The sequence below is a fragment of the Mustela nigripes genome, chromosome 4 (assembly GCF_022355385.1).
Source record: "Mustela nigripes isolate SB6536 chromosome 4, MUSNIG.SB6536, whole genome shotgun sequence".
Classification (NCBI taxonomy): domain Eukaryota; kingdom Metazoa; phylum Chordata; class Mammalia; order Carnivora; family Mustelidae; genus Mustela; species Mustela nigripes.
The window spans coordinates 68484070-68510705 of NC_081560.1; the positions used below are offsets into that span (position 1 = coordinate 68484070).

General features: G+C 41.1%; 1 protein-coding gene across 1 annotated transcript; it reads left to right on the plus strand.

Annotated features, from left to right (window-relative positions):
• Positions 1–26619, plus strand: PON2 (paraoxonase 2). Its single transcript, XM_059396819.1, has 9 exons — positions 1–136; positions 9784–9854; positions 14784–14839; positions 19316–19481; positions 20021–20147; positions 21674–21874; positions 24411–24492; positions 25234–25362; positions 25988–26619. The coding sequence occupies exons 1-9, from the start codon at positions 63–65 to the stop codon at positions 26144–26146; spliced, it is 1065 nt and encodes a 354-aa protein (XP_059252802.1). The 5' UTR covers positions 1–62; the 3' UTR covers positions 26147–26619.
• Positions 26620–26636: the final 17 nt, after the last annotated feature.

A 26636-nucleotide genomic window follows, 5' to 3' on the forward strand; every position in this document is an offset into this window, starting at 1 on the left:
GGCGGGCGCCGCCCACCGAACTCCCCGACCGGCGCGAGCGAGGCGTCGCCGGCTCCCGCGCCATGGGGCGGCTGGTGGCTCTGAGCCTGCTGGGGATCGCGCTGGCGCTCCTGGGCGAGAGGCTCCTGGCGCTCAGGTAGGTGGGCCCGCTGGCCCCCGGCGGTCGGCGCGCGGCCCGGCTGGGGGCCGTCCTCCCCGAGCGAGGGCCCCGGGCCGCGGGCGGCCGCGGGCGGCGGCGCGGGCGCAGGCCGTGCCGGGACTCTCGGGGCTGCGGCGGGAGAACTCCGGGTTGTTCTCGGTGCCGCAGCTGCGTGGAGCACCTCCGCCCCCGCCGCCAGCTTCCCGCAAAACCCGACGCAGTTTGGGCTCCGTCTGGAGGCTTTCCGGGAAGTCGGGAAGCCTTTGCTGCTGACCGAGTTCCTTGCTACCCAGTCTGCCCGGCGAGGGCTTTGTAGTTACTCACAGGCAAGTCCGCGCTTTAACTTGTGCTTTAACTGAGAGCGGCACTATTACTCATGCACGGAACCCTTAATTACAAAGTTTTATTTCACGTCTTTGGTGCCCGAGCCAGCCGCCGTCTTTCAATCTGAATAAAGTTGCGTACGGTCCCTTGCCTGCATAGTTGGCGAAATTGTTCAGCCTTCTAATCTTGGCGCTGTAGATCGAAGACAACTCGAGATACTCTCCTACTGTTCTTACATCACTTCCTTATTTATCTTCACTCAGGAGCCCTGAAGGCAGCGTGTCCAACAGCACAAGCCTGGTCCATCTCCCAGGTTAATTATTATGAAAACCGCGGATGGGTCGACATCATAGTTTCTAAATTACCAACTCCCAATTTTAGAAGCTTCATGCAAAAGGATGCCAGAAATACGGATTCCCTACCGTGTCCGGTGTGCCATCCTAGGCTCCTGTAATGGAGTGAGGCGCAGTCCTTAACCTTGAAGAAGTTCACTTTCTTACAGGGGGAGGAGAGAAATGAAGCAAATATAGCCAGTAGGATGTCCAGACCAGGTACAAACAAACCCCTGCAGGCTTAAGAGGGTAAGATTACAGCTCCTGAAGGGGGAGTTCAGGAGAGAGAGACTGTTTGACTGTTGGCCTTGACAGATGAGTGAAGCACCCACAGGGCCATCCAGGTTGAAAAGTGCAGGGTGAGCAGAGGGGACAGGGTGGGGAAGTTCAGAGACTAGCAGGAGGCCAACTTGAGGGGAGCATAAATTTCGCAGATGAGAATAGTAGGGGTTGAGGGAAGGATAGGTTTTGAGATGGTTAACAGGTTCAAAAGTTGGGGCCTGCTTTGAGAGGCAAAGGAGAACTGTTGATGTTAGGTGTGTGTGTTTATTTTATTTATTTTTTAAAGATTTTATTTATTTATTTGACAGAGGGAGAGAGATCACAAGTAGGCAGAGAGAGAGGGGGAAGCAGGCTCCCCACTGAGCAGAGAGCCTGATGTTAAAGCTCGATCCCAGCCAGGACCTTGGGATCATGACCTGAGCTGAAGGCAGAGGCTTAACTCACTGAGCCACCCAGGTGCCCCAGGTGTGTGTGTTTAAACAGGCATCTATTTAAAACCATATAAAACAGTCCGTTGCTGTGCTGTAAAGCATGATTAATCGTGCTGCTGTAGAGCTGAAGTTTGAAGTTTGGATTAAAGGAGAGCAGTAGCTCTATCCTGGCTGGACAGTAGAATCTGCTGGCGGGCTGATGTCTGGGCTGCACTCCCAGAGACTGATTCAGCTGCTCTGCGTGGGGCCCAGGCATGAGTGGTTTTTATTTTTAAAAATTCTCCTTATGATTCTAGTATGCAGTTACGGTTGAGAAGTAGTAGAACAGAGAGTGGGTGATATGGGGAAACTAGTTAAGGTATTACTGTAGTTTGGAGAGAATAACAGGACGGGGGCCCAGACTCTGGAGCCTCATTGATCAGGGTGGGGAGACTAAGGTGATGCCAGGCTTTCTGTCTCTATTGTCCTGTATCTGGAGCTCATCTGCTGATAAAGGGATGCAAGCAGGAAGAATGGTGCGTGGTGGAGGGAGGAAATGGAAATGTTGACCTTAATTTTCATGTTATGTAAATACCCAACCTGCTCTGCAGAACATTCTTGAGTTGGATGATTTTCTACGATCTGTCCAGCTCTCAGTTTCAAAGGCAGTAGCACTAAATTCACAAGCTCGTTAAACTGTCCTAAAGTTCAAACCACCAGGGCTCCCACAAATAATAGTTTTTTCTTCTTACTAATCTTAACGTTTTAAATTTAAGTCCCTTTGAATGATGTTACAGTTGCAAACCTAAGAAAAAGTAAATAAAGCTTATGTGCACAGAATGTACCTTATAGTAATTCACAACTTAATGCATCTTTTCTTTATAAAGATTTGACTGCCATAAATTTTACTTAGTAGTGACTTTCTAGGTTGGTAACTTCATTGGATAGTTGAACTCCCAATTCAGCTGGTGGAAGAAAGTTAATACTTGATAGGTGGCTAGATTTAGCAAATAAAAATGCAGGATGCCCAGTTAAATTTGAATTTCAGATGACCAGCGAATCATTTTGTAGTATTAGCATATCCCATTGCAATATTGGGGCATAATTATACTAAAATATCATTCTTCACTTGGAATTCAAATTTGGACCTCTTGTATTTTATCTGGCCACCCTGTGCTTGTGGAATATCAAGTATATGCTGTTTATGGCACGTGGAGTGCTCAAATGTGTAGCATCTCTCCTTTCAGACCCTTAGAGTCTGTCTTGAAAAGCAGCATGTTCCTACCTCCCCATAAGGAACGGCTCTTCAAAACACAGACTTATTTTTTTGTTTTGTTTTGTTTTGTTTTTTGTTCGTTTTTTGCTGTCATCTGGTGCCTGCTCTTTCATTATCCTATTTTTAGAGATGGCACTTTGGCACTCAAGTTATTTCTCTCCCCCAGGGCGCCCACTTAAATTTCAACTTGAATTTCAAATAAATAATGAATACTTTTTTAGTGTAAGTATGTCCCAGATGGATAAGTGGAATCAAAGCTGTCTCTTTCCTTCTGAACTGTAACTGGGTAAATTTCCCAGGGGATGGTGGTATATTATACCAACTTTTCTACTCCACCCTAGTTGAGCAATAAAGGGGGGACTAGAAGTACACAAATATCCCCAGGCCAGAGGCTACCTGTTGCAAAGTCCACAACCTTGGATGAGTCATTAGACTTGAGTACATCAGAGGCCTATGCCATGAGCAGGAATCCTTTAAACAAGCATCTGAACATTCTACTTGTTGCCTGATAGATTTTAAGATAGCTGTACCAGAAAGCTATCCAGTCTGCTTTCGAACACTTCTGCAAGGTCAGGCTTTATTTTTAAACTACTCTTCTTATCATTTATTGTGTGACTACTGTGTTCTAGTCACGGTGTCAAAAGTGTCAGAAGTTCTTTATATTAAGCCAAAATGTACATTTTTAAAAAAGATTTTGTCATGTTTATTTCAAGAGAAGAGGAGCAGAGGAAGAGAGAATCTCAAGCCGACTCCTGCTGAGTGTGGAGCCGGACATGGGGCTCGATCCCATGACCCTGAGACCATGATCTGAGCCACAATCAAGAATCAGATGTTTACAGACTGAGCCACCCTAAATCTAATATACAGGGGCCCCTACACGAAAAAAATACATTTACTGATATTTGGGGAAAAAAACCCCTTTTACCCTTATGCCTTCATTCAGTCTTCATGTATGTCTTCCTTTCTGCATTAGACATGTTAAAATTGAGGCTGAAGGGGGTCAGCTAATTTGTTCAACAGGTAATTAACGCTGAAATCAGAAGCCAGGTCTTCTGATTCCAAATACAGTTTGCTCCAGCTCCCCCACTGCCTCCTAGCTTTTCTGCCTTTGGAGCAAATTACTTTCAGCCTAAGATGCCTAATTACAAATTCTTGGTTAATAAGTACTACAGGCATTACAGGGGCCCAAGGGGTGAATTCCAAGGGGTGTTACCAGTCTGTACTAAAAAGATAAAGCCCCTGTTTGTCTGTATTTAAGGCTGTACTTAAAAGATAAAGCCCTTTCAGGAGTTGGTAAATTCAAAGGCCATGAAATATGGAACAAAGTAACGCCAGGTAGTAACACTGTGTTTCTACTTTGCTGGAGATAAGGCAACCTAATAACTAATTGCACCATCTCATCCCACTCTGGGTGGGTAATGCTCTCTCCTGAGTGAAAGAAATAGAAATTGAGGGGCACCTGGGTGGCTCATTGGGTTAAACATCTGCCTTTGGCTCAGGTCATGATCCTGGGGTTCTGGGATCAAGCCCTGTGCTGGGGTCCCTACTCAGCGGGGAGTCTGCTTCTCCCTCTTCCTGTGTCCCCCCCTCCCACCCCGCTCCCGCTCTCACTCTCTCAAAAAAAAAAGTAAAAAACCTCAAAAAAAAAAAAAAAACTAAATCTCAAAAAAAAAAAAAAAAAAAAAATAAAAAAAAAAAAAAAAGCGCAACTTAGAAAAGAAATAGGAAAAAAAAAAAGGAAATGAAAATTGATTTCATGGTAATGACTGTTGGTTAAGGGTTCAAGCTCTGTGGCCAGATAGCGTGAATTCATTTCTTAGCTCCACTATTTACCTGGCTTCTTGGCTTTTTACTTCACCTTCTGTGCCTCAGGGTCCTAATTGTAGGATGGGGATATTAATACTACCCGCTCCATAGTGGGGCTATGAAAGATAAAGGAGTTCATTCTTTGGACCCTGAGATCATGACCCGAGCTGAAGGCAGTGGCTTAACCCACTGAGCTACCCAGGTGCCCCAGAGGAGTTCATTCTTGTAAAGTGCTAAAGCAACACCAACTCCGTAATAGGTGCCTGAGGAAGATTGCTTGTAATTACAGTGTTCTGGCAGGAGTTCTTAGACTTTTGTGCCTCGATCCATTTGGCAGTCTAGTAAAGTCTTGACTCAGCATTATGTTTTTATTTATTTTTTTTTGTGTGTAGTGCCTCTCTCATTTTTTTTTTTTTTTGTTTTTTGTTTTAATTCCATTTAGCACACAGTGTTATATTAGTTTCAGGTGTGCAATATAGTAAATCAGCAATTCCATACATTACCGTGTGCTTATCACAAGGGCCCTCCTTAATCCCCATCACCTATCTCACGAATCCCCCCACCCACCTCCCCTCTAGTAACCATCAGTTTGTTCTCTGTAGTTAACAGTCTGTTTCTTCATTTGTCTCTCTTTTTTTAACCCTATGCTCATTTGGCTTTTTCTTTTCTTAGATTCCACACATAAGTGAAATCATATGGTATTTGTCTTTCTCTGACTTCTTTCACTTAGCATGATACTCTCTAGCTCCATCCATGTTGTTGCATACATGAAGATCTCATTCTTTTTATGGCTGAGTACTGTTCCATTGTATATATACATACCACATCTTCTTTAGCCATTCATCAACTGATAGACCCTTGGTCAGCATCATGTTTTTAAATGCATAAAATGAAACACATAGGATTTCAAAACAAAATTAAATACTATGTAAGTTAATACTAATTTGAATACTTAAATACTATTACCAACCTGTTTTTAAAATCTAATATATGATGTAATAACATGGGCTTCTCTCTCTCTCTCTTTTAAAGATTTTATATATTTACTTGACAGAGAGAGACACAAAGAGAGAAAGAACACAAGCAGGGGGAGTGGGAGAGGGAGAAGCAGACTCCCTCCTGAGCAGGGAGCCTAACACGGGGTTCGATCCCAGGACCCTGGGATCATAACCTCAGCCCAAGGCGGACACTTAACAAATGAGCCACCCAAGTGCCACTAACATAGGCTTCTTAATTAAAGCCCTAAATAGATATAAAGGTAGTTGAATATGTAGCAATAGATATTTTGAAGTAGCAGTGAGTATAAACATTATTTTCAGATATCTACAACTGAATTACTGAGATATTACAACTAAACATTATTTTGAGATATCTACGTCTGTGATTTCTTTTACTGACAGAGAGACACAGGTACCGCTAGTAGAAAGTTCTGTGGTTTCTTGCCTGTACTCCTCATCAAAGGAAATATTTAGTTTCAGTTAGGTTTAAATAAAGATGTATTTTTTTCCCCATCTCTATTCATGGATCCCTGAATTTTACTCGTGGACTCCTTAAAGGTCACTGGACCCCAGACTAAGAGTCTCGATGTACATGTTTACAGTGGGTGTCATTGGCAAATGATTTTTGGCTCAGTTGAAGGAAGACAGTGTATTTTCTTTGCTGTGTTATACCTATGATAGAGTTGTAAATCAAAGGAAAATAACTCAATTTTAATGAAAAAGAAGAGGGAAGTGAGGAAAACAAAAGGAACCTAGATCAATAGTGGTTGCCTGGGACATTGTGTGTGAGGCCAGCTGTGGTTAAGGGGAAGGAGTGCTGTGATTGACTGGCCATGTCTGCAATCTCTGACCTCGTACATTCGTAAGTGTGCTAGGACATAAGGTGCTAGGCAGCAAAGAGGCTGTACCAGAATTATCTGTGTCTGTACCATTTGTTTATTTATTCTTAATTTGGCACGAATGCATTTAGTCTTATTGATCTGCTAGTCCAAAGAGGTTTGTATAGCTTTCTCTTTGTATATTCCCCCAAACTTCTTCAATCTCTTAACAGTTAGGAGTGCTTTCAGTTGCAAGTAACATACATCAAATTAATTGTAACATATGCAAATAAAGGCTTATTTTTCTCATGGGATAAAGACTTTGTAGGTGAGTCATTCTATAACTTGTCCCTTGAGCCCATAATCATATAAAAAATTCGATTCTTATATTTTTGTCCTTCAGTCCTTCACTTTTTGGCATTATGTCCTCCTTCTTGTCATGTTAAGAATACTAAATGGTTGTTATAGTCCTAAGCACCATATGTATGGTCACATTATGAAGAAGGGAGAAAGGGGGGATGCCAGTTAGCTCTCTTCTTATGTCTGCCTTTTCTATCAGGAACAAAAATGTCTTTCTCCAAAGCCTGAGTCATATGAATGCCCCTAAATTCAAAGGACTCTGGGAAAGCTAATGTTCGGCCTGTCTGTCTGCAGTGGAAAGGAGGGAGAAGGAAAGGTGTGACGGTGGCTTTAGGATTGTCAGAGAACAGGGCCTGCCACCCCGGAAAACAGAAGTTCACTAATGGGTAGGGAACCGGTGCTTCTACCAGGTAAAAAGCCTAGCAGTTTTCCACTGAAGGAATTTGAAAGTCTTGATGGGCTACAGAAGTTGGAAATGAAATCCCGTCTTTCTCTTATTATAAAAGAGTGATAAGAAAAAATGATTCGATTAACCAGAAGTTATGCACAACTCTTGTATAACTCGAGTTTTTGTTTTTGTTTTTTTAAGATTTTATTTCTTTATTTGAGAGAGAGTGTGGGAGAGAACATGAAGGGGGGGAGAAGGTCAGAGAGAGGCAGACTCCCCGTGGAGCTGGGAGTCCAATGCGGGGCTTGATCCCGAGACTCCAGGATCATGACCTGAGCTGAAGGCAGTCGCTTAACCAACTGAGCCACCCAGGTGCCCAATAACTCAAGTTTTAATGGTAGGCAGTCTGCATATTTAGAGATGATATTGTACCGCTAAACTAGCTGATGGAAGATTGCCCTATTGGCAATGTGTGATTGCCAATTGTTGATCTCAAATTGTTGCCAATTGTTGTCAATTGTTGATTCTAAAAAATAACCCATATTAGAGTGTTCAAATGCAACTGAATTTTATTTTGTCTATATAGTTTATCTTTGAAAAAGGTAGATGACAATCCTCATGACCCTTATTTTTGTATAGGTAAATGAGCATAATAGGAAGTTGCATAAAACTGTCACCCAAACCAATCCATGATACAGAAACTTGATGAAACTGCAGCTGGGACCTACTGACATAGTTCCATCTGTTTCTGGAATCGTGCAGTGTCCGCTGAACCTGGGAGGTCATCTAGCCTCATCCTTACTTTTTGCATGAAGATTGAGGCCTACAGAGATTCACCTGCTAATGGTCAGGCAGAAACACAGATCCCATCACCCTTTTTGAGAAAAGTACCATAGCGGGTTAGAGTACTGCCTCTGGAAGGTTCTTCCCAGCAGGTGCGAAATCTCAGCAAAATTCCTTCACCTCTAAGTCACTTCCCTCATCCCTAAAGCAGGGACAATGGTACCTACTTCTTAAGGTTGTTTTAACAATTAAACGAAGTCGTTCAGGTAAATCACATAGAACAGTGGTATACTCAGTGAGTTTTAGCTGTTTTTATTACTCATTTCCTTTTGCCCCCCATGGTCATCGGCCGCAGTAACCTCATCATCACTAGTGTTACTGCTACCACACTCGGCCAAATATACATATTTCCTTCCTTTAAATCACCTGGGACTTGTAAATATGAGATTCATTGTCTTTTTTATTGCTTTACTTTAAATTTTAAATTTTTACTACATCTATATATTTCATATATTTATTTTATTCACTTCAATTTTATTTTATTGCCATATTGCTATATTGTTTTAAAAATATTTTGTCACTATTTGAATTATACGATTCGAAATAACATACTGATTTCTTTATTTACTTGAAATAGAGCAAGAGAGAGAGCACAGGCAGGGCTGAGGGTGAGAGGGAGAGGGAGAAACAGACTCCCCATTGAGCTGGGAGCCCAACATGGGACTCGATCCCAGGATCCTGGGCTCATGACCTGAGCCAAAGGCAGGTGCTTGACCAGCTGAGCCACCCAGATACGCCTCAAAATAACATACTGATTAACATTTTAATTAGAAGCTTGATATATGATATGAGTTGCCACATTATATAGTTGCTACCACCTGTTGGTAATTTCTGGGTTAGGTAGGCCTTGGCCTTCTTCCATATTGCTGAGACCAGTAACCTTCCCCAAATTCAGGGTCTAGAAGTCCGACGCTGTCAAGGACTCAAATAGGAGAGGGACAAGTGGCAAATGGTCATTTTTCTCTCTTAAATGTGTGGTGTGTGTGACTCACTTTGGAAAAAATGTAAATGACTCTGAAAACCCTGTTATGACTTATGAGCATAGAGAACAGAAAGAGAAGGTGAGAGACAGCAAGGGAAGTGAGAGGAAAGCCTACAGCATGGGGCTTCAGAAGAAGAGGATCCAGATGTGTTTGGCCAAACTGCTCTGTGGCCCTGTCCCCGGGCAGGGTGCTGGGGAAGGCATTTCCTAACAGTTCACCATTTCCTCAAGATTTCTTCATCTTTACTTTCTGTGAAACAACAGCACAGTGTACTTTTGTTACACTTACTTGGTGTTCTCCAGTGTCCTCACCCAGTAAATATTGGGATGGGGAGACCGCCTCCACGTTGTTTCATAACAGCTTCTGTGCACCTGACTCTGCAAAACCGCCTCTTCTCCCGGCCTCCCATCAGGCCCCGTGTCATTTCGCAGAGGGTCTGAGCGCTGTTCAGCTCTGCTGGGCCCTCAGCTTCCGGGTCTCCATCTGGAGCTCTTCCCACCACACCAGAGCTGGGAGAAGTGTGACCTGCTGCCGTGTTCCCATTTGCTTGGGAACTTGCCTTACAAGTTTTATTTGTTGAGTTACTGGCTTTCTTTTATGACCCACATTCACATCTAGAACTTCGTGATATGCATTTGTATTTTAACTTCATTTCTGGTGCTATTTTATGTTCCTACCCTTGTTTTTCTATCTTCTCTTTTATCTGCTTTAGATTTATGCTGTGTTTTATGTATTGCTGTAAGCCTCTTTAAACCCTGTCTGCAACAAAGCAGGGAATACATAAACAGATAGATTTTTTTCTTTTCTTTTTTTTTTAAAAACAGGAATCGACTTAAAGCCTCCAGAGAAGTAGAGTCTGTAGACCTTCCAAACTGCCACCTCATTAAAGGAATTGGTAAGTATGAGAAAATACTTGTTATACACCTTACATTATTTGGCCACCAACACGAAAAAACTCATTAACAGTATTTTGGCACGCCACTAGTGTTGATCAGAGGAAAAATCCCGTTAAATCAACAAAAACCTCTTCAGTCGATCTTTTTTTGGATCTCCCGCCCCTGTATTTCTTCTCTCTCTCACGCTCACTACAATTTGTTAATTATTTGTGTACTCCTTTGTTTATGGGTTGATTTCTTGCCTGTTGCGTGACTTTTCTGAACTAATTTTGTAAAGTCTGTGCTCTTTGCTGTGTGCTGTGTTTGTGACCTTTATGTTGTGATGTGTGTGAGCTACTGTCTGGAATTGGAAAGAATGAGGAAATGTGTCACCTATGGCCCTTCTTGTGAAGTGTTTAATGCCTCTGAGGCACTTCAAAAGGCAACAGAGCGAAGACGATGAGTGATTAGAAGCCCATTTGGGATACATTTTTAGAGCTAATTAGAATTGTGCTTTTTTCTTTCTTTCTTTTTGTTTTTGCTCTGTGGCTAGCACACACTGTGTGAACATTTGTTGAATGCTATGTTAGTGAAGCCTACTGGCTAATAATAGCATGGGGTTATATGTTTTTAATAACAGTCGCCTATTCAGTGGTCTTTTGATTATGACGAAAAATAGTGTGTGGGGCGTGTACATTCCCATCCAGGCCAAAGCGACTTCTTATGGTAGGCAACAAGGGTAGTCTTCTCTTTGGAAACGGTAGTAGCCATGCACTTGAGACCTGCGGTCCGTCTAAGAGGTAAGACCACTTTCCCCTACCCTTCCATCCCCATCAAAACCCGTACGCACATACCAACACACACACACACACACACACATGCTTTTTCTCTGTCTCTGTCTCTCCAGTGCTGTATTCACCATGACTAGAAATGAACTCTTTGCCATTCTGGTGCTTTAAACATATCACATCAAGTCTTTCTGTTTTAATAAGTGGTAGTCATCTGCCACACAGCATATAGGATGTGTGCCTTCCATAGGGGCCCAGAGTAGGCTCACTGTCCCATTTTCTGTATTCTTTAACCCACTGAGCCACCCAGGCGCCCCCATTTTCCGTATTCTTTCCCCTCGTCTCTTACAGATAGAAACCAAGCTCTTACAGAATCTGGCCCAATATCGACATCTAAATAATAAAAATTATAATGACAGGAGCTAGTTAAGTCTATTTGAGGCTTAAAAGCTTAATGCAGGCATTCAGAGTACTGGACTAAAATAAAATTTTCAGTGGATTGTCTCTTTGAGTTAATTAGTGGTTTTATACACTTGGCAATCAAGACCTTTAAAAAACTGCTGCTGGGGAGATTTAAAAAAAAAAAAAAGAGGCATTAAGTTTGCAGCCCTTGTGATAAGTTTGTTACTTTACACTCTACCTATGGAAGGAAAACAAAATACACACTACTGTGAGATTTAGATTTCTTATTTCTTTTCTTTCTTTCTTTTTTTTTTAATGACAGAAGGACTCAACGCTCAGAAAGTTTTAGTACCTTTTGCAAATTATCTTTCCAATATAGTATCTCCTCCCAGAGTCATTAACACACATACCTCCCCAGTATGCCAAGAGTGGACAGTAAAAGGTACATTATATCTCAGATACTCTATTGGGAATGGCAAAGGCTGATTTGCTATTGTAAAGTTACACCTAGAGGAGAGAGAAATTTATCTTCCTTTACTTGGCTGTCTAAAGATAAGCAAATGGCCTAGGGTGATAAGATGTCTACGCTCAGTGTGGCCAATCTTGTACAAAGGCTGATGAAGCAGCACCATCGTCTTCAACACACTGCTTCTTGGTCAAGGATTAGAACTCCAGTTATGGCCAGTTCCCAGCAGGAAAGGTAGAAAGAACATTGACGTGGCTATTATTTTTAGTTATTTTACCCAGAAATTACATGCATACTGTGCTCTCACATGCAATTAACCTGAACCGAGATACCACATATGTCTGTGGTGTATTGCCGGGCACCTGTGGCTGGAAAGGAGAAAGGGAAGTATGGATAGTGGGGAGCAGTTAGCCATCTCTGACACAGATCATTACCAAAGGAGTAAGAAAAAATAAAAAATCAGATGTGTTAAGCTAGACGACTTTCTCACCCAAGAGGGTTTTGAACGAGCTTGTACAGAAAAGTGCAGAGTATGGATTGGTGAAGATCTTGGGAGGAGGCATGGAAGCAAAACTTTTACAGGGGAAGCCAACCTATGGAATTGACCACAGTCAAATTTACAAAGTCAAATGTCTTCAGAGAGGAAGCAGTGATGGTTCTGACAGAGAGAATTCATTCTACGCTAGGTTGTCTTTTTTCTGTGTGCTTTGAAGTCAGAACAAAAGGATTTGAGTCCCGGCTTCTTGGGACTCAAGAAGGACAAAAGGACTCAAAGTCCCAGACCTTGAGCAATTTGCCTAACCACTCAAAGGTCCTATATTCTTAACTCTGAAATAAGAAATAATAATGCTTCTTAGAGTATAGGAAATTATGTGAAATAATGTGTGTAAAGTGTTTACAAGGAGTGTGGCCCTCAGTAAACTCTATACCTTAATAGCTATTACTATTACTGCTGGTACTACTCCTATTATCAAATTAGAGGAGAAAAATTTCTCCAGCATTGACTACTCTTGCAGTAATCACACCGCAGCAGTGATATGAAATGATAACATTCTCTTGTAGTGATGGATATAGAAATGAAGATGGGGTTGGGGGTAGATCTGGAAGATATTCTAAAGAAAACTGCAGATAAGACTTTGTTTTCCCTTGGAATTAGGCAATGGGGTTAAACAGAAAGAAGTGACAGCATGGTTGAAATGCAAATATCTTTTAAAAAATGTTCTTCTCTTGATTACTGAAATGGTACCGTTGTTTGTAGAAAATTTTAAACAAAAGTATAAAGAAGAAAATGAAAATCACTCATAATCCTACCACCCAAAGAAACCTGGTTAATTTGTTTCTATATATCTGGGGTTCCTGGGTGGCTCAGTGGGTTAAAGCCTCTGACTTCAGCCCAGGTCATGATCCCAGGGTCCTGAGATCGATCCCTGCATTGGGCTCTCTGCTCAGCGGGGAGCCTGCTTCTCCCTCTCTCTTTCTGCCTGCCTCTCTGCCTATTTGTGATCTCTGTCTGTCAAATAAATAAATAAAATCTGTTTGTTTCTATATACCTTTTCTTGTACTTTATGTATTAGCACATACACATTGAAATTAAATTGTTTTAAGTAATTTTTCAGAAGCAACCAATTTTACTTAATTGACTTCCTATTCAGTGGATCCAGAAAGTAAAACTTCAGACTGACCTGTGCCGGTCAATGTGTGTGTGTTAATACGTTTGTGGCTACACATACACACATGTGGGGTCGAATTCCCCCCATCCCTGCACATTACCAGTTGAGAACGACCATGGGTCTAGAGACTAGGAAATCTTAACTTTTTTTGAGGTATTACTGACCTTTTTTTTTTTTTTAAAGATTTTATTTATTTATTTGACAAACAGAGATCACAAGTAGGCAGAGAGAGGAGGAAGCAGGCTCCCCAATGAGCAGAGATCCAGCAGGGCTGGATCCCAGGACCTGGAATCATGACCTGAGCTGAAGGCAGAGGCTTTAACCCACTGAGCCACCCAGGCGCCCCTTACTGACCCTTTTTTAAACTGCTGAAAGCCAAGGATCCTTTTCATAGACAATTTCCCAGCTGACATACAGATGACATTTTGCATTGCGTAGAATTTTAATAAGTTCACAGACTCTAGAACCCATTTGTAGCTCCTTAGGAATCCACAGGCCCAGGTGAAGAACTCCTCCATTATGCCATGCGTAAGCATATATATGTATGTATCCTTTTGCCAAGGAACAGACTTTGCAGGTGTTCATGATTGCAGTTGTCTTTGCAAAGCGCAGTTCTTGGCAATTGTATTTTCTTCTGCTTTTCTCCACTATGATAGAGCCAGTGACACTGGAGGCAACCGGCCAGATGCAAACTCATGAATCAAAACCAAAACGGCTGTGTAGATGCTGTTTGTTTTTGACAACCTAGAAATAATCTTGGAGAAAGTCTTTGGAGAGGCCTTAAAGGGGAAGATTGGATTTTGTGGACTCAAAGAATGTGTCATGATTTGGCTTAATCTAAGCCATTTTTATTCCTCTTTTCTTGTGTTTGGGTCTATTATCTGTCTGCGGAATTTACATAGTGAGACCACTGGGAAGGTCTTGTGTCTAATTATTTGCTGTGCTGTGTGGAGTGGACTGCAGACAATCAATAAACAATCAATAGTAATTGTAGCCTGCTCAGAGACAAGCGTTAGAAGATTCAGCTGGCTTAGGTGCACGGTATTTTTCATTAATTTTCTTGTGCTGGTTGTTTTCTGTAGTTTAAAGCCTAAATTTAAAGATTAAGTGGAAGGCTTTCTTTGCTTATGAGAACAAGCAGACATTGTTTTTTAAAGAGGGCATATATAATCCCAGGTGTTTTATCTCTGTTAATGAGAGAAATGTCTGTGTTTGCTTCAGATTGAATGAGCAGAGAAGGGGACAAGGATATTTGCATGGTTAAATGACTATGAGCCCGTCTCTCTGAAAGTAATATTCCCCTGATGTCAATTACTTTTGTACCGACATCTGGATGTTTATCAGAAGAGTGTACAGATGTCAACTTTTCCTGTATTATAGCTGGAAATGTAGTGATTACTTGACTTTGATTTGAGTAAACATAAAATATCTCACATTTAAAGTCAGAGGTTCACTGCAGGAAGGGATTTGGACTGACGTGTATTAAAGAGAGTGGTAGGTTCCTTGGAAAAAATTAGAACCATTCCTAAAAATGCAGGCACCGACAAAGTAAACTAAGTCCCAGTTAGACCTAACAAATAATAGAATTGGAACGTGACATTTATCTATCTCTTGAACTTACAGAAGCTGGCGCAGATGATATTGACATACTTCCCAACGGTCTGGCTTTCCTTAGTGTGGTGAGTAGCTCCTTCGTTCACCAGTCCCGGGTGGAGGAGGGACAGGAGTGTTTGACGAGGGCCTGCAGCGCAGTAACTTGTTCTTAAAATTCCTCACTTTCAAAAATATGTTCTGGAAGAAAAAAAAAAAAAGACAGTTTGAGCAGAAATTTGGAAAATGTCCTCAAGCTTATCTAAATGTAAAGATGAAAACGTCTTTGCCAATTGATTAATTGCTCTTTATTCCCCACCGCATTGTACTAAAATATTCCAGTGCAATCTGTGTTTCAAAAGTTTCTTCTTAAAAAGCATACTTTGGTCATTGTTGTGGCTATTCTGTACTTCATTATACTCTTTTACATGCAGCATCTATCTCTCCTTCCATTAGCTACTCAATTTTAAGCTCATATTCTTGCTGCTGTTGTTTATTTTCAAATAATATACCAACTTTCCCAGACCAAGCCTTTCTCTTTCTTTCTTTCTCCCCCTGAATTGCTCCTCCTCAAAGTCATCAACTGAGTTTATTGATACCCTTTGCTTTGCCTTAATTCTTAGAAGCTGAAAAATAACCGCTTCCCTGGACAGACATTGGGAAGACTGTAAAACTGATTGGCCCGCGTGCTGGCCTACACCAGTCGCCATCTAATTGGAAAACTGTGTGAGTGGGCAATGAGCACGTTCTGACCACCGCTCTTCTGTGGCGTGGGCCCCCATGAGTGTCCTTAGTGTCATCACGGCTTCAGTTTTCCTTGAGGAAGGCGGCCTGTGATGATTCTGTTCCTGCTCAGCATCCAGAGGAGCAGGAACAGAATCATTATTTTCAGGCTCTGAGATTCAGCTCTGAGAAGCATAGGGTTGCTTTTGAAGAGTCCCGGCACAAATAAACAGTTGTCGGACCTCTGGGAAGGTTTAGAGAACTCGGCTTGGAGAATGAGGGTTAGGATACTGGTCAGGTTCCTGATGGTTTTTAGGTGGAACACTGAGCAGCTGGTTGTTACCACTGAGGAGGAAAAAAAGAAATATTGTGGGCTTTGGCAAGAACACTAAAATTTATGTTAAATTTTAAAAATACAGTCTCAAAAGACAAGGTTATGTACTAACCTACACAGAATGAGTAAAATGATATTTCTAGTATTATAGGTTTGTTAGGAAGCACATGCTTACACGTGTCTATAGGCTTAGGAGAAAACACTGGGACTCCTTGTCAGAATCGTTCATAACTAGAGATGCAAAAATCCTGAGGAAAGTAGAAATCACTTGCTTTTTCTTTTTCCTCAAAAGAGGTATTTTCAGAGATTTTTGTAATCCAGAAATCACATGTTTCAAGATCTGAGCCCCCCTAGGAATAAACCTGAATTGGGAGAACTGAGGTCTCCACGCACATAAATCTATAGTCATTTCCACTGAAGGGCTAATGCCAGTCACAATGATCTTGTAGCCATGTCTATACAATTTCCTCAGCTTTTTTGTCCTTCCTTGGTTATCTGTCTTTTATTTTTTTGAAATTTAGAAACAATTCCACTGTACTGCTGATTTTTAAATTACTCAGCACTGTCTCTCCCGTTTCCCAGAATTCACTTCTTTCTAAACGAGTAGTGGGTATCTCACGGCAGCTATCTCTTCCTCTTCCAAACATGGTAGCCCATCGGACACATCTTCTTCTGTGGTTATGGGTGTGAGGGTCAGTCCAAAACCTGCGTTCTACTTCGTGAAGAATTGGATGACAGAAAATAGAATATAAGAAAGATTTATATGGCAATAGGAGTGTACTTAACACCACTGAAAGGTATGCTTAAAATGGTGAAGGTGGTAAATTTTGGTATGTGTAGTTTACGGAAAGTAAAAATAAATCAAACTTTTGAAAAGAGAATAAACATGGTTAAATGGTAGGGAACATTAAAATAACCATGAATAATGATCCACCATCTCTGGTAGAGCTTTCTTTCTTGAAGCCATGCTCTCATTGATGGGACAGTGATATAAAATAGAGATTATCAGCCTGTGAAGTGACCCTGCCATGAAGGGATAATGTAATTCCAGTTTATTCTGCTTACTGGGACTGCCAGCCTTGAAGTTTTGTCATTTTGATAGGTTTTTTAAAATTGGAGATAATTTCTATTATGTTCAACTTTGTGCATAAAGTGAGAATTTTGGTGTACTCTTTTAGATTTGCATAAAATATGACTTAAAAGATCTCAAAGAGAAAAGACCTAGATTATTTCGGTGAGTCCTGAGAAAACATGAAATAAAATGCAACCTTTCATTCCTGGTTGAAAGCTCCAAGAAAACTAGAAATGGAAGGTAATTTCTTTGAAACCTACAGCCGACGTCCTTCTTAGTGGTAAAACATTAGCCACCTTCCATAAATGTTTAGAAAAGGAAGAAAATGCCCCCAAATATTATGACCATCAGTAATCTACTAGAGTTTTTGTGGGGTTTTTTAAAGATTTTTATTTATTTATTTATTTATTTGACAGACAGAGGTCACAGTAGGCAGAGAGGCAGGCAGAGAGAGGAGGAAACAGGCTCCCTGCTGAGCAGAGAGCCCAATGCGGGGCTCGATTGCAGGACTCTGGGATCATGACCTGAGCCGAAGGGAGATGCATTAACCCACTGAGCCACCCAGGAGCCCCTCTACTAGAGTTCTTAATAACCCAGTAAAACAAGAAGGAGAAATATGAGGTGGGGAGAAAAGTCAAAACTGCCATAGTTTTCTGACATCACCATTACCTGCTTTTTAGACAATCCAAGACATTGAACCAGTAGACTGTTTCATCCACAGGGAGAGTTCAGTAAAGTGGTTGGATTCAAAACAAACATGTAAAACTCACTAGCTTTCCCGTGCACAAGGAAGAACCAAGTAGGAGCTGTAAGAGTCATAAAAATAAAAGTAATAATGTTCCATTCAGAGCAGCAACTTAATTCTCAAAATTTGTACAGAAAAGTCAATGAGGGGCACCTGGGTTAAAGCCTCTGCCTTCGGCTCGGGTCATGATCCCAGAGTCCTGCGATCGAGCCCCACATCAGACTCTCTGCTCTGCCTTTCTACCTGCTTGTGATCTCTCTCTCTCTCTCAAATAAATAAATAAAATCTTAAAAAAAAAATCAGTGAGCAAAAATATCCAAGACTAGTTTGTGACAATAAAACGATGAGGTGTGGAATATGGGGACTCGCCATAAATAGAGTGGCTGTAATTAGAAATAAAGCTATGGTAATTAAAGAGTGGTGTATTGGTACAGGAATAGGCCGGAGTCCCCAGACAGATCAGAATGCAGAGGGATCTTGTATATGTACATGTACATAGAGGTGATATTTGCAGTCAGTGAGGAAAGGACAAACTATATGCCAGGCACAGCTCTAGGCCCTGGGACCTAGCAGTGAGCGGAGGAGACAAAGTCCTGACTTTTGTTCCAGTGGGCTGAGGATGGATCTGTGTCAGATGCTTGCAGCACTTTAAGAAGTAAAAGAAGGTGGGGGCAGTGGAGACTTGGAAGAGCTGGGCAGAGGGTGTGGTCAGGCTTCCATTTCTGTATGTCTATGGATGCATCTGTGCCAAATAGCGATAAGTACCATTTGACACAGATACAAAGCATCCGGGAGACCTAGATCTTGGGGTGGGGTGGGGTGGGGAGCATTCCTAGGCAGAGGGAACTGTGTGTATAAATGTGCTGAAGTGAGAATGTGCCTGGTATATTTGAAGAGCTTTAGGAAGCCATGTGGCCCGTAGGAGATGAGAGCCGAGATCTGGAGTGTTTGGGGTGTGGAAGGTGCAGGAGGGTGAGCAGGGCAGACCATACAGGGAACCCGAAGAACTTTCACTTCATAATCTGAGCGAGATGGAGTTTTGATCAGAGGCGTGACATCATCTGACTTTGGATGCTGGTGGGAGACCAGTCTTCCATGGGGAAAGGCCAGAAAAAATAAAAAAGGACAGTTGGTTGTGAGCCGTTGCTGTCATTGGGGGCGTGGTTTGGGTCAGGGCAGTCATGGCCAAAGCGATGAGAAAGGTTCACAGCCTTATGAAGGGATATATTTTTCAAGGTCAAGTCCACAGGATTTGCTGGTGGATTGGATCTGGGGAGTGAGGCAAGGAGGGAAGTCTTAACTTAATACCGTTCACCAAGACTTTGAGCTTCTGGACGAGCGAAGGGCAGGCCAAGAGCTTGAGGGTCAACAGCCTACGTGTAAACTTTCACTTCTTCCCACCCCCCAACTCTGCTTGGTATCACCCCGTCCACCAACCTTCTGGTTATCCCCTTAAGAAACCACACCCCTAAGCTTGTGCTTCTACTCAGAAGAATCAGTTCCCGTTCATCTCGCAGCTCTCCAGCCCCCGATTCCTATTTTTTTTCTATCCTCTTCTCTCTGCTTTCTTGCTGTTTGTAGCTGTAATGCCGCCTCCTTTAACCAAAGTCTGTCATTTATTTATACAGCCCATTTTAGCCCATAAACACCTGGAAGCCTCTATATTTAACTTTTTCCTCTGTTTTGAAAAGGGTTTGAAATGTCCAGGACTCCACAGCTTTTCCCCAGATAAGCCTGGAGGGATACTAATGATGGATCTAAAAAAAGAAAACCCGAGGGCCCTGGAACTGAGAATCAGCCGTGGGTTCAATTTGGCTTCGTTCAATCCACATGGTATCAGCACCTTCATAGACAACGGTAAGGGCTGATGAGCTCCTCACATGGAGAAGCTTCTCATGGTTTGCAAATGACTGTGGAAAATAGATTTGGATCATATCTGTAGAAATAGAAGAACAATTAACTCATGAATTATTACTGTATTCTTCATACAAGTAAGTTGGTCACTTGCCACTCCAGCTAGCAGCAACTTAGGCCACATTTGGAATTTCTAGCAGGTAATACCTGGGAGAATGTTTACATTTCATAACCTTTTTTCATATACCTATGATTATTGCATTAAAAAAGAGCTATGGTTTTGAATTAAACTATAAACAGATTATTCATGAATTCTGTATATGGAGTGGAAAACACTCTTTCTTAAAGGTCAGGGGACCGATGATCAGAAATAACACCAGCCAGACAGTGATGAGAAAGACGGGGAAGAAGAATGATCTGTTAGGTCGCCTAACAGCTTATACATTCAACCTTTCCCCGCCTGTGGTATTTAAATGTCAGTGTCTGCCCAGAGGTCCTGTGGTTCTGTCTTGTAAATTAACTCTGTTCTTTCAATTCTTTAGACGACACAGTTTATCTCTTCGTTGTCAACCACCCAGAATTCAAGAATACAGTGGAAATTTTTAAATTTGAAGAAGAAGAAAATTCCCTTTTGCATCTGAAAACAATCAAACACGAACTTCTTCCAAGGTACTCAGCCCTTTTGTTCATTCTCCAGTCTGTCTCTGGCATTTCCATGTATTTCCCGTGATGGTCCTCTCAGCTTTGATAAGAGCTAAAATATGTGTATGTAGACACATATGTAAAAACACGCGCACGTGTGTGTGTGTGTGTGTGTGTGTGTGTGTGTGTGTGTGTGTGTGGTTTCCTTGTAGAGCAGGGAAAGTCAATGTCACTCATAATAACCAGTGTTCTCTGAGGACTCCCCTGAGAAATGATAAAACACTGGATTACAGAGGCGTTGCTCCTCAGGTCCATCTAGGGAACAGGAGACAAGCCTCCCTGTTTTTCCTGCTGTCACCTTCCATCTCAGATGACTCATCACCCTAACCATAATACTTTGTCCTGCCAAGGAAGAGTAGCCTGCTTTAAATGATGGCAGTGTGCTTTGTGTGGGACTACTACAGAGTGCTTCCATCAGGGTCATGGTAGCTGGGGGCTAATGGCCACACAGAATTGGAGGGATTCAGACTGGAAGCTGGTCACTCTTTCCTTCCAGAACATACCACCGGTTGATAATGTGGCTAAAGGAGACTCATGTGTATCTCCCTGGCTCCGCTTGCATTAGCTTACTCCTTCTTTTAAGTTTGAACTTTGATGAATATTTTTAATTTCTCCATCCCTATCTAGGGCTTCCGCATGTAAATTCCAATTGTTCTTCCCAAAAAATGCACTTCACGATAAATAGGAGCATAAGTACTGTCCAGGCAGCCTCTGCATCATGGTCTCTTTCAGAAAGAGGGGACCCACCTTCCCCGTAGCTCTGTTTTTCACTAACCAAAGAAGAAAGCAGCTCTTTCAGAAAGTGTTGCATAGGGTAATTGGAATTTAAATTTAATAACGCCCTTGCCTAACTGGTTTTAAAAATGTAATTGTTTTTAGCATATAAATCTCTCGTCTGAATCATTGCACTATGGCAATTTCATCATCCATCTCTCTGCACGTGTCTGTGGAGGGCCCGTTCATTCTTGGCATGTCGTCTTTGTGAGTCTGGTAGAAATTGAACAGTCAACCTTAGTTTGACTAATAACCAAGCAGAGGAACTCAGGAAAATCTGGCAACTGAGTAAATGAAGGCTAGGTAAATGTTATTGATGGCCCGACCCGCTCCGCAGCCAGCGCGGCTCTAGCAAGCTCTGTACTCTAGATAGTCCTACCCTTTCATGTTGTTGTTAAACCCGACACTTTTGGCTGTCAAAAAACATAGCCTGTTGGCACGAAGTTCTTTTTTGTCTTTTATAAGAGTCCTGCCGTAATTGCTAAATGACCTGTCTTCGGATTACCTGTTACCTTGCAAAATTGTTCTCTGAAAAACGATATTATAGTAGATTACCTCTGACCATAGCCGTGTGACTTTTAGCTGAGCTTTTCCTGGGAAACCTCGTACCAAAAATTTAAAGCACAGATTGTTTATGCCGTCCTTCCAGAGACTTAATCTTTAATATGGAGACCAACTGGTTGCTGCTTTTCTCTCACAGATTATTTTTTCTCTTTCAGTGTGAATGATATCATAGCTGTGGGACCAGCACATTTCTATGCCACCAATGACCACTATTTCTCTGATCCTTTCTTAAAGTATTTGGAAACATACTTGAACTTACACTGGGCAAATGTTGTTTACTACAGTCCAAATGAAGTTAAAGTGGTAGCAGAAGGATTTGATGCAGCAAATGGGATCAATATTTCACCCGATAAAAAGTATGACTCCTCATAAGATTATCTTCTCTTCTCCTTAGTAGTGGTGCTGGGTCAGATTCCTCACTTCACTGGTTTTTTCCAATGTAAAAAGCTTCCTTGATATTTTTTTGTCTATGACAAATATATATGTGTGTGTATATATATATACACACACATATATATAAAATATATACATTGATATATTTGTATTAAATATATATAATATTTATATGTAATATTTAATATATACTAAGTACATATATATATTTACATATAATATCTAAATATCATTGTAGAATTTAATTTTGTAAATGTGAATTTTTATGAACCGGGTTATTTACATATACCTATTAAAGGGTGAGATAGGTGTTTCCTTTTAAATAAAGATATCTTTGTTTCATTGGCTGCATATTATTCTATGATAGGGATGATCTTAAAGTAATTTAAACAATTCTCTGATAATGGATGCATAGGTTGGTTTTCATATATATATATATATATATATATACACACACACACACATATATATATATATTTTAATATAAAAAATGTATTTCTCATTTACCACTGAAGTTTCTCCAGATATTTTTAAGGAATAGCTCCTGAAGAGAGCATTGCAGCATAATCCATATTCAGGTTTCGGGAGGATAAGACAGACCTGGGTGGTAATGCCGCCTGGGCACGGGTTGACAGTGATGCTCTGAGCCGTGTCTGCACGTTTGTACAACTGTTTCTATAGAACAGATCCCTCAAAGTAGAACCACTTACTTGAAGAGTTACCCCTTTAAATGGTAACTTTAGTAGCTATTGCCCAGTGGGCCCCCCCTCCCAAATTATCCCACTGTTTCTCTACGTCCAACCATAGCATATAGAAAGGAAATTAAATTTTATTAACTTCCCTTTGTACTACCTTAGCACATTGAACAATTTAAACTCCTGCAAACATAACGTGAAATAAATTTGGCATTCCTTGACAACTCACTGTCTTTTTTCATGACACAATTTCTTCTTTCTTGTTGATTATAGAAGACGAATGTAGAATCATTTAAATTGTCTGTAACTCTCCTGCCAAATCTGTTTTTCTCCCCCAACTCTCATCTTTCAATTATGAGACTCAAACTTTCCAGCACCTGAGCTGCAGACAAGAATAATGAGAGAGGATTCAGCTCTAACTCCTCTTTTGCTCTCCCCGGCCACCCAGGAGCAAGCTGTCCTCGCCACCCCCCCACTTTCCTTTCCCACTGATGCCTGCCCGCTTTAGGTTCTCACCCTCTCTGGCTAGAGTAGTAGCCCGTAGTAGCCAACTTGTTTTCAGTCTGCTGACATTTTTTGCCTTGTTGCCAGTTCTGTCTTTCTGTATTCCATGAGCCCTTAAGGCTCTCTGAAAGAGGGGGCCTGGCCAGCTTCTTCTTGGATTCCTCCTGCTGAGCCCTGCCTGGTGCAAAAGCAAATGCTCAGGACCTGTTGAATGGAACTGGCCGGTTGTTATTATGCCACTTTGTTATTCTGCAAATTCAGTGGGACCCAATTGCTTATCAAATCAGGGCAAGCTAAAGGGTTGGACTTGCTTTAATCGGGGAGCTTCAACCTCCCTTTTTGACCCTTTTCATACTTTCCCTGCTTTAGACAAAGAAGTCATTATTTTGCAAATATGCCTCTCTCATTCTTGCCCCTGTGCCTTTGCTCACAAGGTTTTTTTTCTGCCTAGAAGGTGCTTTGTCCTCATTTCCCCAAGTGCAGTCTCCTTCCATAGCCGCCGCAGATGCCCTTCCTTTGTGAAGCCTTCTGTGTTCTCAGGAGTTAGGTATTTCTTCGGTCTCTAGGCCTGAACTCTTTCTCGTGTAACCAATCATGCTGTATTATTTGTTTCATGTGTACAAACCAGTCTGATCATCCCAACGCACTAGAAACTCTGTAGGAGAAGGCTGCCTCTTCTTTATGTCCATCACAATACTGAGCTCATGGCTTCACACATGATAATCGCTCAATAGAACTGTTGCCATGGAACGGTCAATTCAATGAGTAAAATTACCGTAAAGTAGTCCGTTAATTCACCCTGCTTAGAGGTAGGCAGATTGTTCTCAATAGATTCTTATCTCTTACTCTGAAAATTCTCAACATGGTAATAAATATTTTACTAAGAATGAATGATTATTAATAAATAATAAAGTGTGTTCTGTTCGCTACTTTGTATTTCTGTGTGAACATGATACATAGAAATACCAAACTGTATCGTGGAATGTGTAAACTTTTTTTTGGAAGTCAGACATTTCGGTGGCAAATATCACAGACTTTATGTTCAAAATAATGTTCTATATTACTTTTCCCTTTACAAACCTCTTGAGAAATCATTTAACAATTCTGTGATTGTTTGTAGCAACAATGAATTGATTTTGAAAGCTTGCTTTTTAAATAAAAATTGACCTTTATCAAGCATTCCTTGAGGACCCATCATTGATTAACTTCTTGGCAGGTTATTAAAACTTATTCTTCCATATGGTATTAATGAAGTTTTATATTGGCGTGGTGCTCTAACCAGCGTGTCCTTTCTGTGAAGGTACATCTATGTTGCTGATATCCTGGCTCACGAAATTCATGTTTTGGAAAGACACCCTAATATGAATTTAACTCAGTTGAAGGTAAAATACTTATTTCCTTATATCAAGTAGACCTTAACGTATTAAACTTGGTAATTTTGTAATTACACTGTATCACCACAGTACTTCCCTTAGAACAGAATGTAATGCCAGGGTTGCTATTCTGCGTTTTTAAATATCACCTCTCTACAACAGGCTAAGCCTCCTGTCCCCAGCCTTCATGAGGACTGACTGATGACATACAGCAGAGGGTTGGGAGTGATATTTGCATCAGATTTAGAGCCCATTCCATGACGTACTGATGGTACCCAATGAATTCCAATAAGAATTTTCACAATTGAAAAGACTAATAGATGAATTCTGAAATGAAGATTTATGCACATTGTCAGCTCTTTCAATAATAAATGAAGGTAGAAATTGGGTTCCACACCATTATTATTTTCTTCCTGCTTGACAACACATATTTTAGATTGATTAAGAATTTCCTATTTTGCTTCAAATGAGTTCCTTGAGCTAACTGATCATTGTGCATCTTTTAAAGGAAAAGGAGTTCATTTTTAAGAGACATTGATCATCACCCTAACTCTCTTAATTTCAGGGAAGATGAAAAGTGGCCCTAACCCAGTTTATTAAATTTAATTTATGCCATATTGGTGTTAAAAGGGTGGAAGCCGGGAGCTGTGTGTAATTTTCCCATGTGTTGAGAGGCAAGAATGCTTAGTCCTAAATTATTTAATCAAGTTTCTCAAGTCATTTAGATATTGACATTTTTTCATTTGGAAGGTACTCAAGTTGGATACACTGGTGGACAATTTGTCTATCGATCCTTCCTCGGGGGACATCTTGGTAGGCTGTCATCCTAATGGCCAGAAGCTCTTCATTTATGACCCGAACAATCCTCCATCATCAGAGGTTTTTCTTTTTTTTTTTTAAGTCTTCATTTTTCTACTTTAATTGTTTAAGTCCTTTTGAACTAATAACATAGTAAACTGTCACAGGGATGGTTTGTTTAGTCATTTTAAACCAACAATGCGATAAACTTATGCAGTGATTTTGTAAGTGCTTTAAGCCAATAATTGGCAGAATTTCACTCATTCAAATACTTTTAGAAAAATAATCTTTTGATGTATTAAATTACCGTGCAAACTAGTCAAAAGGCATTTTCTATAAAGACATGTGCCCTCCTTGTGTGGTAGACTGGCAATGTTTTTAAATACCTAGCTTATTGTCAGCTCCCTACATGACATGACTTCTGTTCATGCTAGCATAGTGTGGAAGTATTTCCATTAATGCTCAATTACTATAATAACCCGAAATCCTGGGTTGGCATGCAGTAGTAGCTAGATGGTTGAAAAAAGTACTTTCTTTGTAGGCTTAAAAAAGTACTTTCATTTAAACATTAAAAAGATTGGTAACTGCTGTTTTCAACAGCACATCCTCTGAATCATTGCGTCGCTGTGGAAGACAGGGATTATTGGTGATTGGGTGACATGGGTGTATGGTGGTTCAGTGTTAATCTTTTGTATCCCCTGAATAGGTTCTCCGCATCCAGAATATTCTGTCTGAGAAGCCGACTGTGACTACAGTTTACGCCAACAATGGATCTGTTCTCCAGGGAAGTTCTGTAGCCTCAGTGTATGACAGGAAGCTGCTCATAGGCACTCTCTATCACAGAGCCCTGTATTGTGAACTCTGAATTGTACTTCCGGATGCAAGTGTGCTAACTTCTTTTAACACTTACTTTTCTACGAATTGCTAATTGTGTGGGAATTTAACCGGCAAAATGGGCCCAGGAATGTAGGACCTGTGTAGTTAATTCTATTTCAGTAAGGAAAAGCCCCTTCAGTTCTGATAGCACTTTTAACATAAAAGGCAAAGGGACAGTTTTTAAAATATGTGGCGTGAAAAAGAGAGAGGACAGCTGCCTCCAGTAAAGCGGATTCACTGAACAAAAGGAACCTCATCTCTGCCTTCCAACTGCCAGAGCGTGCATTCCACTGAAACAGGGTAGACTGCATTTCCTGAAAATGTGAGTGACCTCAGCTCCAGCAGTGTGACCACTGTGAGTGTTCAGAACTACTGATAGGTAACATGTGGATGTTTTTTACTTACATCTTTGTTTACTGTTAATGCGTTGGAGTTCTATTAAAGGCTAACTAAAAATCCAAATTTGGCCTGTCGCTTCA

Excerpts from the sequence above, each read along its gene's own strand:
- PON2 (XM_059396819.1), top strand. The coding sequence starts at position 63 with ATGGGGCGGCTGGTGGCTCTGAGCCTGCTGGGGATCGCGCTGGCGCTC. Across the intron at positions 9,855-14,783 it reads CCACCTCATTAAAGGAATTG|AAGCTGGCGCAGATGATATT; the intron begins GTAAGTATGAGA and ends TTGAACTTACAG. Across the intron at positions 21,875-24,410 it reads AATATTTCACCCGATAAAAA|GTACATCTATGTTGCTGATA; the intron begins GTATGACTCCTC and ends CTTTCTGTGAAG.